The following is a 14,888-nucleotide window of genomic DNA, read 5'->3' as shown; positions in this document are numbered from 1 at the left end:
CACACTCTGTCTTTGTCTGAAGTATCTGCTAAGTTATGTGGCACAGAGTACCTGCTTAGTGTGGGCTCAACAAAACACATGCTTTCCCATTCATTGCAGAGTTGTTCCTGAGAAGCAGCTGCCTAACCAGAGACTACATCACTCAGCTCCGTTGTATCTGAGACTAAATGAGTGGTTCACCTACAAAATGTGCATACAAAGGACAGGTATCATTTCAGAGCCAAGGAAGCTAATAAAAGGATGTACATACCTCATATTCTGGTCCAAAGCCAGCATAGCCACAGAACCGTCCAGAAAGTCTCCAGAGATAAGGGATTCCTCCAAAGAGAAGAATAAGCTATAAAACAAAGCATACCTTGCTCACATTTGAGCAGTACTAGAAACCATCATGATATAGAGAAAAAAGGACCTGTCTTATTTAGGATAAAATATGCATTTAGATAAATATAAACCAATTGAGATACTAAATTTAGACTGTTAAAAGGTATTTGCCTGTACATTTATATGGGTGAATTGTGCAATATGTGAATTATCTATAATAATAAAAGCGTAATATGCTCATTAGACCAGATGTCCTTCTGGACATTTTTCCGGATGACCTTCCGGACGTGGCTGCCTTCTGGATGTGGCTGCGAGGGAGGGATCCAGGCAGCCACCACAGCTGCAAAGGCCTACTCTTGCATGAATTTTGTGCATTGGGCCTCTAGTACCTCAATAAAGCTGCTTAAAGAAAAAGAAAAAAAACTTTTGCCAAAAGACCATAACAAAGGCTTTCTGAATCAGAAAACAAGATTAGAAAGGCTAAGCAACTTGTCCAAAATCCCACAGCTACTGAGTGACGGAAATGGATTGAACTAGGCTTTATGGCTCCATAACTGGCTCTTCCTAAAAAAAAAAAAAGAAATCACTTCTTCAGCCAGGACAAAGTATTAGTATTGGTATAAGTGGAGAGTCCTGTCCACTTATCAAATTGGGACAGAATGGATTCTCTGTGCCTTCTCCAGGTAAGGAGAAGGTGAATCCTGAGGTAGGAGTCAGGGTTTCATAGGAGGCCCCTTTCTCAGCACACCCCTGTCTTGGGCAGATAAAGTGAATACAGATATTCACCAAATCACTTGGACATTTGAGTGAGGAAGCTCTTAAAATCTGAGAATACATGCTGAAGAAACACGATTTCCCACAACAGATACAAGTTTGTGAAACTCATTTGGTCAAGAGGAATCAATTTATTGTTTCTTCCTGTGGAGTCTCAGGAATACAATGATCAATCACACTTTTTGGTTAGAAGCACGATATCCCACCAGTTCCTTGTGCTTTGAGGGTTTGAGGCACTATAATATAGTTCATGGGTATCCTCCCAATTTACTTTGCATTTTTATCTATGAATCCATAAATAATATCGTGGTTTATACATGCTTTTTAAGAATGTATATAAATGACATCATATGGTACAACCTGCCTTTTACACTCTACATTTTTTTTAGATCCATCCTTGGTGAGTTTTAACTTTATTCAGTATTATCAGCTTGTTCTCTAAAGTATTTATACCAAATTATGCTCCCATCTGCATTACCTGAGTGTTCCTGTTTCCCCACAATCTCACTCACAGTTGATGCTATCCATCTTTTAGATTTTTACCAGTATACTGGGTTGGTTTAATACCAGTGATCTCAAATATGATCTCTAGATAGCAGAATCACCTGGGAATATGTTAGAAATGCAAATTCTCAGGCTCTACACCAGAACTACTGAATCAGAAACTGGAAATGGGGCCCAGCAGTCTCCAGATAAATCTGATGTACACCCAAATTTGAAAAACACTGTTTTAATAAGTTGCTTTTAAAGGCTCCCTTAGTTCTATGTCCAGCTATTTCCACTTTACAATAACTAACTCAATCATAGGTGTAAACCCTATTTTCCCAAAAGACATGCTTTGGCATCAATGCATGGTATATGCTCCACTTGTTGAACTAATCGACTTGGGATGAATTTCTTTCATCCTATTCTCAATACTAATAAATAATACAGAATTAAGGATTTATAATGTCTTTGGTGAAGGGCTGAAACACTTAAAATTAAAAGTCCAGCTTTTAAGTAAGTACCAAGGGTAGCTGTAATATGAACTTTGAATGCATCTACGAATGCATTTGGGTACTGCTGTTGCAACCTTGTTTAGTATCCTCTGTGGAATGAAAATCAAAGTACAGTGAACAGTAAACTTTCTCTATATTGATACTCTCCCTGAGCATGCTCCTGGGATAGCCTATAAAAAGAACTAATGATCTCAGCAATAATAAATCCAGTGCTTTTATAATTATTTCAATGAAGTATTGTAAAGCAGGCAGGGCAAGAGCATAGTCATTTCTGTTTTATAGACGAGGCAACTGAAACTCAGAGAGGTTCAAGTAATTTGCCTCAAGAAACCCAATGACTAAGTAATTGCTGTGTTAAGTACTGTACTAAATGCTTCACTTACATTATCTTCCTTAGTCCTTGCCATAAACCACCTTCAACATGGTTTAATATCTACCTACTTCTCATCTTAAAGAGGAGGAAAATGAGGCTCAAAGAGGCTAAAACTCACCAAGAAACACGCAGAAATTAAGGAAGCAACAATTTGAACTTTTCTACTCTGCCCTACACTACTCCTCAGCCATTCCATTTCCTGAGAGGGCTCTTTATTGACATCTGTGAGAAGTTAGGAAAGCCTGTCTCAGAGAGGCTGGACATTTTCTCTCTGGGTGCTGTCACATTTGTGTGAACAGTGGCACCTGTGGGCACACAAGGCCTCTGCTTATGTTCCCTCAGGTAAAAAATACCAAGGCAAGAAAAAAAGTCTAAGTTAATCTTTATACTTGTTCTTTGTGATCAAAGCATATAAGCCTATTGATTTTAATCAACACAAAACAGGAATTAATGAACTTGTTTTCAAACAGAACAGGATTTCAAAGTAACACAAAATGCTTCATATCTAATGGCAAATGTAGCTGCTAATTCCCCAAGGAGAAAGAGCACATTCATGCTGCAGTCCCTAGAGTTTCAAGAATGGTTTCTTCAGAGAAACCAAGACTCGCACAACAATTTCAAAACTACAACTAAAAGACAAAACGGACATCATCAAGAACCACAGGAAGGCTGAGTGGAAATTCTACAACTAGAAGGAAAGAGAAAAGCACACTGAGACTCAGAGGAGCTGCAGGAGGCAGAGGTACCGAGGCACGTGCGAGGAGAGGGCTGGCAACTGAGTACGCAGCTGGCTTTCTCAAGCGGGAGGGAGACACAAGCTCCCGACTACATTGAACTCCAGTTCCGGGTGAGACTCTGGGGACCCAGACTCATTCGGGGAGAAACTGGACTGTCTGGCAGCGGGCGAAACTCGAGGACGGCTTTCTCTCAGAGGTGCTTGCAGCGATTGCCACGGGACACTGAGACACAGGGGCCTATTAGGGCAGGGCTGACGGGAAACCAATGCTGTCTGCTCCGCCCTGAGACTCCGCCCCATCCAAGCTGAGCACAGAGGCTTTTGCAAGTCTTGTCTCATAAGGGTGTCTCCAGCACAGAAGTTCTCCCTGCGTAGACACAGCTGATCCTCACAGCCAATGGGCCTGGAGGTCAATTCCTCCCAGTGATACCAACAACAATCAAGGCTTAACTACAACAAGACTGTGCACACAGTCCACAAAGTGGTGCACCAAGAGTGTCCACCTCAGGTAACTGGGGAGGCTGAGCCACAGGTAACTGGGGAGGCTGAGCCACTGGCCCCTATAGGACAACTAGCACACAAAGCCACTCTATCAACTCAGGGAAGCAGCCAAAATGCGGAGACAAAGAAACAGATCACAAATTAAAGAAATGGAGGAAAGCAAACAACTGGATATAGAGTTCAAAACCACAGTTATAAGGTTTTTCAAGAATTTTCTAGAAAAGGCCGATAAATTTAGCAAGACCCTCGAGGATATGAAAAAGGACCAACTAGAAATTAAGCATACACTGACTGAAATAAAAAATATTATACAGAGATCTAACAGCAGACTAGAGGATCGCAAGAATCAAGTCAAAGATTTGAATTACAAAGAAGCAAAAAACACTCAACTGGAAAAGCAAAAAGAAAAAAGAATCCAAAAATATGAAGATAGTGTAAGAAGCCTCTGGGACAACTTCAAGCATACCAACATCAGAATTATGGGGGTGCCAGAAGAAGACAGAGAGCAAGATACTGAAAACCTATTTGAAGAAATAATGACTGAAAACTTCCCCCACCTGGTGAAAGAAATAGACTTAAAAGTCCAGGAAGTGCACAGAACCCCAAACAAAAGGAATCCAAAGAGGACCACACCAAGACACATCATAATTAAAATGCCAAGGGCAAAAGACAAAGACAGGATATTAAAAGCAGCAAGAGAAAAACAGTTAGTTACCTACAAGGGAGTACCCATACGACTGTCAGCTGATTTCTCAACAGAAACTATGCAGGCCAGACGGGAGTGGCAAGAAATTTTCAAAGTGATGAATAGCAAGAACCTACAACCAAGATTACTCTACCCAGCAAAGCTATCATTCAGAATTGAAGGGCAGATAAAGAGCTTCACAGATAAGAAAAAGCTAAAGGAGTTCATCACCACCAAACCAGTATTATATAAAATGCTGAAAGGTATTCTTTAAGAAGAGGAAGAAGAAGAAAAAGGTAAAGATAAAAATTACGAACAACAAATACATATCTATCAACAAGTGAATCTAAAAATCAAGTGAATAAAAAAATCTGATGAACAGAATAAACTGGTGAATATAATAGAATCAGGGGCATAGAAAGGGAGTGGACTGACAATTCTCGGGGGGAAAGGAGTGTGAGGGGTGTGGGAAAAAACTGGACAAAAATCGTACACCTATGGATGAGTACAGTGTGGGGGCTAAGGGCAGAGGGTGAGGTGGGAACCGGGTGGAGGGGAGCTATGGGGGAAAAAAGAGAAACAATTGTAATAATCTGAACAATAAAGATTTATTAAATTAAAAAAAAGAATGGTTTCTTCAATGTAGTTTTAAAGACTCAGAAGAGCAGAGTTTGAAACCCATTCTCTCATTTACTAGTGTCACCTAGCCATTAAATAGGCAAGCCATTTAATTTCTCTGAGCCTTCACTTTCTCAGCCATAAAAAGGGAATAATGCCTATACTTTCTACCACAGAGACTGTTGTAAACATCCAACAAAACAATAAATATAAAAACAATATATGAAGTGAAAAATCACTACCCATACAACTATTACAATGACTATTACTGTTCCCACCTTTTGCCCATCAGTACTGCTTCTAGCTTGAGCCACAGCAGATTACAGAGCTCTCATTCTGTTTGTACTCTCCCTGCCTCTATCATCTCCTAGTGGTCGGCAAACTCATTAGTCAACGGAGCCAAATATCAACAGTACAACGATTGAAATTTCTTTTGAGAGCCAAATTTTTTAAACTTAAACTTCTTCTAATGCCACTTCTTCAAAACAGACTCGCCTAGGCTGTGGTATTTTGTGGAAGAGCCACACTCAAGGGGCCAAAGAGCCGCATGTGGCTCGCGAGCCGCAGTTTGCCGACCACTGTCCTAGAGCAAACTGAACCACTCCCATGTCACAAACTGTAACAATCAAGCTACTACCCAGCACCACAAACGCCTTCCCCTCTGACAGCTGTCAGTCTGTTCTCTACAAGTACCTCTGAGTCTGTTTCTATTTTGTTTGTTAGTTTATTTTGTTCATTAGATTCTACATATAAGTGAAATCATAGCAGCTACATTCCTGCCTCTTTTGCTTCACACCTATTCTATCACTAACAAAGGTCAGAAAAGCATTCTGAGGTTTGTAGATGTATTTATATTACAAAAATATAAAAAGGAAAACAAACATTACAAAGTATTAAATAGCCCAGCCAGCATGGCTCAGTGGTTGAACGTCGACCTATGAACCAGGAGGTCACCATTCAATTCCCGGTCAGGGCACATGTCCAGGTTGTGGGCTCGATCCCCAGTGTGGGATGTGCAGGAGGCAGTCGATCAATGATTCACTCTCATCATTGATATTTCTCTCTCTCTCTCTCTCCCCCCTTCTTCTCTGAAATCAATAAAAATATATTTGTTAAAAAGTATTAAACAATTTGATAGATTGTCTCTTCAAGAAGTAAATTACTCACAGTGCCTTCGATCTCTGAATAGAGTCCTGACCAGAAGCTGAAGGTACTTTTATCCAGCTGATACAGTCGAGATTTCTCAAACGTTTCTGAATCTATGATCTGTCCTAACTCCATTGGTACATGAGTTGTTGTTTTATATATCCGTCTCTGAAATATTTTGAAGAAAACACTTTAATAAAACAGTCAAACCAACTCGTTATTTATTACAATAGTCATTTATGATCCAACATTGAATGGTTTATAATGTTAATTTGTCATATAAGCCTGTTGAATTTGCTTTATACATAAACAATGTATTTGATCAAACACATTGTCTACTAAAACAAATGATGCAGAAAAGTAAAAGAAGAACAAGAGAATCTGAAGCTAGCTGACTATGTAAGATTAAAATCAGGGTTGTTATCATACTTCAGCTTGCATATATAAACCACAAATGATACCATCCATTTCAGGTATAACATATATCCTATAATACAGAAAACAAATTCATGCAAACAAATTACTAGCTATAATATCTGTTAATACTCATGGTTAGCATACAAGGAACCAAATATGCTAACCATGAGTATTAACAGATATTGTGGCTAAATTTGGTCCAAGCAGCCAAATTAAGGGAAATTTGAGGAATAACAGATACAAACATATCAGGTCTTCAAGAAAGTCAAATTTTCTTGTTAAAACAAATGCTAAAAGATACTTTCAGCCCATGGGACATAATACAATGAACAGATATCAAATAATATAATGGACATTATCTTCTACAATGGTTTTACAACAAAAGGCTTTTCTATTTATTGCTGTGCATCTTACAAAACCCTCATTAAAAGGTACTACATGAAAGCATAACTGAGTAAAGAAGACACTATAGAAAAGTAGTTACTGAAATAGGCTTATTATTTAAGTAAGACAGAGAGATGTTCAAAATCCATTCCCAATTTAGATACTACATATCGTGTGCTTCCTTTATGCAAATTATCTTCTCTAGCGGACAAGACTCTGAACTAATGAAACTATCCAAAGAACTATTAGGTCAGAGAAACTAATGCTATTCATATTAATGCCTCTTTGAATATTCTGGATTAAAAGAAGAGATCAAAATATAACCCAAACATTGACAGATATAGAAAAATTAAATTTTCAAATTTAAAGATTCATGCAGAATGTAAAATGAGAGACGAAATTTGCAGAGGAAAAAGGCTATAATGCTCAAGAAAAAAAAGGTTTTCATAGCCATCATGGCTGATACAATTCAGCAACAACACAGAATGTAGGTAAAGCAAACCAGCAGTGAGAGATGGCAATAAAGCAGTCAATTAAACATAAAATCTATCCCATTTAAAAGTTCAGATCTCTAATCCATCAAGCTGTTTATGATCATCGCCCGGGAATTGCTAAGTAACTTTCATTTCTACTTTACTGTTTTAATTGCTTAAACAAAAATAATAAAGACGCTTTTGATAAAAACAAGAAAGATTGTTCTTCGGGTAAAAAAAAAATATTTTTTTTAAGGAAAAAGAGTTCGGGTCCTCGGAAGGATTTATTTTCAGAAAATGGTTTCCTGATTCTGTGGTTGAGCATGATTGTACAAACGTCATGAGAAAGTTGTGATTCTAAAATGTTAGTGATTCTAAAATCTTCCTTTTGAAGGCTTATGGGTCGCTGCCAAAGATAACAAAGGTAAGTCCGGGGATCTTAAGGAAGCTGTGGGGCAGGCATAAGAGCTAAACCTGACAAGGCGGCAGGCTGCTTTCCCTTCCACCAGGCCCTAACCCGCCTGAGTCCCACGATCACGTTGCGGAAAACGTCCCCAAGATACCAGGTCCTCTCAAGGCCAGTCGCACCATCGGGACAAATTAGGAGGCTCAGTAGGGACTCAAGCGGGTCGAGGCTGGGTGCTGGGGCCGCAGTATTCATTTAGGGACTTGGGGTCGAGACCGTGGCTGGCCTAGAGCTGGCCGGGTGTCGGTATTAGCTGGGCTCTGTCAGGCTCACCTGCCGCTGTGCTAGGAAGGTCTCCCAGAGATACACGGTCCAAGAGAAAAGCAGCACGGCCCCAAAGATACGCTTCTCTGCCGGCATCTCCCACAACGTGTCCAGCGACGCCCACATCCCCATGGCCACCTGGTTCCGCCTGCTCCTTAAGCGTGCAACAGTGCCACACCAACACAGTCCCCTCAGAGCGTCCCGTTGGTGTTACAGCTATTTCCGTCCCTTCCGAGCGCCCCTGCACCGACATCCACCCTCATCCCACTCCCTGCGCGCAGCCGGCAGTGTTACACAGATAGTCTTCCCAATGCCCACGCCTCTTTGAACCGCCTATTTTCTGCCGGAAAAGGACCATTCCCGCCTTCCTCACTTCCGACTGGAGGAGAACTGAAACTCTGACGCCGCGTTCCGGCCTTCGCCAACCCCAGCTCCGGCCCGCGACCTGGTCATGCTGAGCTGCACACCAACTTTTTTTTTCCCTTCCGCTCCTTGCCGAGGGCCTGCCGAGGCTTCCGGCTTCCCTCTGGCACTGCTTTCTAGCTTCCAGATCCGCAAGTGCATCTCTTCGCTTCGGGCTGCGACCTGAGCCGTATTTCTCCGTCAGGACAAGCCCACTGGTAGGGGGACCGAGCGGGCACTAACGCAGAGTGGACCGCCACTCCCGCCCCGAAGTTACTGGGAAGAACGAGGGACGAGCAGACGTCTCAGGCTCTAGAGGCCATTCCTCTAACTAATGCTATTCGGATTGTGGTATGTTCATCCCGGGATACCTTAGAACTAAAGGGATAGTTAACAGAGAGACCAGGCATTGTAAGTGCCGTGTTTTGGCCTGTATGGGGGTATTCTGAATTCAGGTATGTTAGAGAATGGGCGGTAGTGATGAGATTTTCATTCAAAATCTCGCCTCTTCCACCTCAAGCGAGTCCCAGGCAGCATTTTGCCTAAGAGAGAGTGCTCTGGAGCAAAGTGAAAGGGCCTAACTTTAGGGACAAGCTCCTATCAAAGCACAGTGCCATGTCTGTCTTGGAATTCAGGAGTGAAATGTGGTCACGGGGACGCCTGTTAACACATTTGTTTGACTTGAAAAGTAAAATATTTCCTGACCCAAGATAAATCTGACTTGGTTAATTGGATTGACAGTGGCATTTCTACTGTGCATAATTATTATTTACAATGAATTGAGCGAAATCTGCAGCTGCAACTAAAATATATTTAAATTAGAGTGAAATTGTAGTGCTAAAGATGTGTGGAAATTAACACTATCTTGAATTTCCCAACTTTTCCGAAATGCTTTTAAATGAGAGTAGTTATATAATTAAATGTCACTTGAGAAAGTGATGGACTGTAATGACAGGATAAATTGTTTTGCAAGTCAAATTGTTTTCAGTTCTTTGCTTTCAACAAAATTGGTGGTGGACCTAATTGAACTGTCAGCTAATGAAGGGACATTATTTAATTTGTGGTATATAACGGAGAAGGAAATCAAAGAATTGACATTCCTATTAGAAAACTAGCATTCCTATTTATGAAGTAATATTTCTCAGCACTATATCTACAGAAACAAAAAAAATTAATCTATTAGTAATAGATTCAGACAAATGAATTAATTGGTGGGGAAGCCCCACCCATCTCACTAAGAAATACATTTACAGTAGTGTTTTACATTTTATGTTTATGTATTATTAAATGTGTAATCATATAATTTTGCACAGATTTTTAATCATTAATTGTAGTGATAATTATAATGATTAGTCAATTCAAAGAATCCTAATACATAGACCCATACAATTACAGGAATATTTAAAAAATTCTATTCCTAATAGGTACATATTTTTATCCCAAACAAGGATCAATTAAAGGTTTTACTAACAAAAAGTTACATTTGGATAACATTTAATGGGGAAGTGGAATATAAATGTAAATTAGAAATGATAAAAGAAAATGTAGAATTGACAAATGTTAAAGAGCTTATTTGTGTAATTTTAAATGGATAGTGGTTATTCAGCTGTTAAGTGGATTCTGTTGGATACATTATAAAAAGTAATTTTACAATTTTATCTTAAATTGTCATTATTTATAATTTGCCAGAATTTACATGCATTGCAGCTACTTTTTTTTTAAATCGAGGATATTTTCCATTGATTTTTAGAGAGAGTAGAAGAGAGAGGAAAGACAGAAATATCGATGTGAGAGAAACACATCAATTGGTTGCCTCCCTGCATGAGGCCTGACCAGGGCCGAGGCTGGGGAGGAGCCTGCAACTGAGATACGTGCCCTTGACCGGAATAGAACACTTCGGTCCACAGGCCCACGCTCTATCCACTGAGCCAAACGGGCTAGGGCTCCATTGCAACTAAATGAATGATGAAAACTTAGATGTTAACTTAAAATATGAGGGGATAAACACTTTTTCCAAATTCTCTCTCCCTTGGTCTATCATTGCTATGCCCTCTTCAGTCTTCTTGTCTTCATCTGTCTAGGTCAGTGGTCGGCAAACTGCGGCTCGTGAGCTGCGGTTTGCCGCTCTGTTGGCTAATGAGTTTGCCGACCACTGGTCTAGGACCATCCAGTTGGTCCGAAGTCTCACAGAAGCTCCAAACTTTGTGGCTAAGAGTGATCATTTAGTCAGGCTGCTTGAGTGCCAGTCATAGCTGTACCATATATTAGCAAGTTGCTTAACCTCTCTGTACATCAGTTTCCGATCAGTAGAATGAGAATAATAGTATTTGCTTCCTCATATTGTGAGGATCAAATAAGAAAAATCTTGTAAATATCTTAGCAATGTGCCTGGCTTGCCCAATAAAGATTAGCTACCATCTCCCCATACTTGTGAAAATTGTATCATAGTGTTGATCCTTGTATGTGCCCTGACCGGGACCAAACCTGCAACCTTGGCACATTGGGATGATGCTCTAACCAACTGAGTGCTGCCAAGGTGCTGCCAAACTGGATTCACATGAGAGTTCCCCTAAATTCAAGATGTTATGACCCCACTGTGTTATAATTCCTTGTTCTGAAATTACCTGTCCAGCCAGCCAAACTGAGTGCTCCTGAAACACTCAGGACAGATTCCCAAGAATTATCACACTGCTTAGCACAGAGGAAGGATCAATAAAAGTTGGATAAAGTTAAATAGTCTCCTTTATGTCCACCCCCACCCTTGGCCACTCCTGAGTAATTAATGCAGGGAGACTCCTGGGCCAAATAGTTAATTTATACCCAAGACCAGCACAAGGGCCAGCCTACTTTACAGGACAGTCCACAGCATCGCCCTTCAACAGTACATTCTTGCTTATTATATCCAACCCAACCTCTTTGGTATGGAGCTGAAGGCCATATCCATGACCACTCTCCCTTCTTTTCTCACTCCCTAGATTCGGGTCTCCAGCCTGCTGAGCGGGCACCACAATCCCAGAGACATTTTAAACCACCACCCTACCCAATATTACCCCAACACAAGTAAAAGTTGGGCTCTACCGAATAGAGAGCCAGGCCTTGCAGGGTAATTTCAATACAGTTCTCTACCTTTATTGGTACACCACTGCACACATAAGGGAAACGGTGCTTTTCTGGAAAAGATTGGAGTCCATCAGATTTCAGATGTGGAAGTAAACCCTGATGTGGGTAAGGGACTCTGGCAGTCGGAGCAGCTGCAGTAGGGCTCAGAGGAGCAATCCCTCTTCGTGGCAGGTTTTTGAGAAATGATCATCCCCTCCAGGTTCTTCACTTTGCTTTCCACCATCTGAAGTTGTTTCAAAATTTTCTCTTGCAGACCCAAGGACAGGAGGATATTTTTGTCTTGAATTGGGAGACTAATCCCTTCTGGGTTGACCAGCAAAGCCTGCAAAAAATCTGAGCCCTTCTTGTAAAGTTTGTAGAGTGTGATTACAAACAACAACAGACTCTAAAATAAAACAACAGAAGTTGAACGTTACTTGTTTATTCACGTGAAATGCCAGTTTACTGTAGATGCAAAACAAAACAAAAACTGAATGGTAACAATAATCCCTTATTCCTCTTCCTAGCCTTGTTTAACAAAACATCTTTGCCCCTATTTCATCTTTTGATGTTCACCACAAAATGGAGTAGTAGGCAGGTCAGGGATTATTCTTTGCATTTACTTAATAAAGATTATAATAATAGATACCCTTTGCCAAAAGTTTGCCACATACAGGGCTCTTTGCTAGGAGTTTCCTTGCCTGTGCATGACCTAATTATATAAAACAAAAAACAAAAACCCCACACAACTGAATAGCCATTTTGTTACCTTCCATTTTGGACCCTGCCATTATCCAAGGTCATATACTTGGAAATGGTAGAGCCAGTACTGGACTCCAGGAATTCTGACTTACATGTATATTCAGGACACAGTGGTCTAAAAAACTGGATTTCCTGGTCATGGCAAAAAACTTTTAATGTACCAAAACAGACTCCTGCCAGAATAAGAAAAAAACACACCAATCTTTTTTCCTTATAATACAAGCACTACTTGCTTATTGGTATTTATGTGCTAAGCTTTATACATACTCCTTCAATCCTCATAACAACCCTGAGGAAGGCACTGTTAGCAAACCCATCTTACAGATAAGGAAATGGGCTTAGAGGCTAAGTGATTGCTCTTGGTCACACAGCAAGTGATGGAACTAAGATTTAAGCCCCAGCAGTCGACTTCAGTGCCCGTGCTATTTACCATTCTGTTATACTACCGCTTTTTCTTGGCTGAGGTTTTTGGAAGGCTGTAAATTCGTCTTTCTGATTGAGCTAAGCATTAACTATACAAGGGCAGAACCCAGAACTACAGATAGAGTTTGGTTTTTTGCCTTGTGTTATCTGATTATAATGTGTATGTGAATATGTATACACACACATCCATACTGGGGATTTAAGTCAGCTTATGTTAAATGAGATTTTGGAAAGAATTGAGTGTGAATCCTAAAAGTTGGGTTCAAATCTCAGCTTTTCTGGTCTCTGTCAACTTGGGTAGGTGATAATCAAGTTTCCTCACCTACAAAATTGAGATTATAATCCCTGCCCTGCCTACCATGCAGGGTTTTGAAAGATTAAGAGAATGCATGTGACCGTGGTTCCTCAACAGTAGTGACATGCTGTAAAATGATCTGGTAATAATTTCTTTTAGGATTTGCCAAGTAAACCAGTCACTCTTTAAGAAAGTCTTTTTTAAAACCCTATTTCCTTTCATTTCCACTGAACCTCAGTTCACCTCATTTTTGTTTTCTATATGAAAATAACTTCGTATCATGAAATCATTGGGACTCTCAAAGCATTTTGACTATATTGTAAATATAGGTATTATTTTTGGTGATTACACAGAAATATGTAAAATAATGTTTCTCATAATCCCAGCCAGTTATACTCTTACCAGAAAGAGCCACTGTATACTTATGGAACCCTATCTTGTTAAAACAAGGAAATAATGAAAACACCATGATGACTAAATGACTGACTATTCATGCCTCATCAGTTACAAAGCAGTGGCACAGTAAGAACCCAAGATCCCAGTCATACTTGCAGTGCCTATTCTAGAAAAGGTACCCCGAATGGCGTCTGGCACATAGTAGACACTCAAAGATGAATCAGTGATCAAATAAATTTGGGGGTGCCCAGCCGGTGTTGCTCAGTGTTTGAGCGTCTACTCATGAACCAGGTGATAACAGTTCGATCCCAGGTCAGTGCACATGACTGGGCTGTGGGCTCAGTCCTGAGTGGGGGTTGTGCAGGGGGCAGCCGATCAATGATTCTCTCTCATCATTGATGTTTCTCTCCTTTTCCCTTCCTCTCTGAAATCAATAAAAACATTTATAAATAAATAAATAAATTTGGGGGTAAGGCTACCTTTTCAGGTTGTGAACTTGTTTGATCTACTTTACTATAAGACAAGCCAAAGACAATTGTGAGAAAGTATTTTTATGCTCAAAACCTAATTGGGGGAAGATTTTAAGGATACTTTAGTTTCAGTCAACTAAAAAACCTTCAGAGACGAGTTTACCCTTGTTCATCTGCATGGTCTTAAAATAGAATGGTAGCAATATGGGGAGAGAATTAATCAACTTTCAATGTATAACTATTTAAATTTCTCTGTAACAAAAAAGTATAACCTGAATTGACCGAACACTTCGTTTCCATAAGGCATATAGTCCTACTGCCAAGAAAATAATAAAGAAAATTCCGAAGGCAACTTGCAGAGCCGGAGCAAGATTATCTAGTAGCCCTAAATTTGTTTGCTGAGTCACACTAGTCTGTCCCAGAAAAGTTGCTTGTAGCCAATTCCATACTGAGCTCAGAGAGGCATAATCTATGATGTCCCAGATAGAAGATGAAGGTGAAAATGTTGACATTTTAATAAGACAGCAGCTCCAGGAGCTACATGTTCAGAGGCTTCAGGACCCTAGATAAGAGTTAAGGAAAGTGGCCTGGGAGCCCGTGTTCTAGAGCCACTGTGAGCTGTGCTTTGTGATGTCACCGTCCCAAAAATCAGCTTGCTTCCCACTCACCCAGTGAACCTTCTCACTCAGAACCAACCAGGTACTGACTGGCCTGGGTTTTCAGTTTGGTCATATTGTTTTCTCTGATCTTGACAAGTCCTAGCTCTAGCACAGCACTGTCCAATAGAACTTTCTACAAAGATGGAAATATATGCTGTCCAATATGGTAGCTACTAGTCACTTGAAATGTGTATACTCTGGCAGAGGAACTGAATTTTACATTTTA

The 14,888-nt window shown here is 40.3% G+C and overlaps 2 protein-coding genes across 2 annotated transcripts in view; both read right to left on the bottom strand.

Annotated features, from left to right (window-relative positions):
• The window catches only part of ZMPSTE24 (zinc metallopeptidase STE24), a 41,289-nt gene extending 32,781 nt beyond the window's left edge, over positions 1 to 8,508 (bottom strand). Inside the window, exons 1-3 of the mRNA XM_080654453.1 lie at positions 8,166 to 8,508; positions 6,174 to 6,320; positions 251 to 337 (exon numbers count right to left, since the gene is read on the bottom strand). Of these exons, the coding sequence (XP_080510579.1) occupies positions 251 to 337; positions 6,174 to 6,320; positions 8,166 to 8,288 (357 nt within the window). The 5' untranslated portion in view covers positions 8,289 to 8,508. The remainder of the gene's footprint in view (positions 1 to 250; positions 338 to 6,173; positions 6,321 to 8,165) is intronic.
• A 3,240-nt stretch (positions 8,509 to 11,748) lies between these two features.
• Positions 11,749 to 14,515, bottom strand: TMCO2 (transmembrane and coiled-coil domains 2; the record flags this gene model as incomplete). Its single annotated transcript, XM_080657106.1, has 2 exons — positions 11,749 to 12,063; positions 14,276 to 14,515. The coding sequence occupies 2 exons, from the start codon at positions 14,513 to 14,515 to the stop codon at positions 11,749 to 11,751; spliced, it is 555 nt and encodes a 184-aa protein (XP_080513232.1).
• Positions 14,516 to 14,888: the final 373 nt, after the last annotated feature.

This window comes from Plecotus auritus, assembly GCF_963455305.1.
Source record: "Plecotus auritus genome assembly, chromosome: 2".
Classification (NCBI taxonomy): Eukaryota; Metazoa; Chordata; class Mammalia; order Chiroptera; family Vespertilionidae; genus Plecotus; species Plecotus auritus.
The sequence above is the reverse complement of the archived record's forward strand: the minus strand, read 5'-3'. Positions and strand labels throughout refer to the sequence as shown.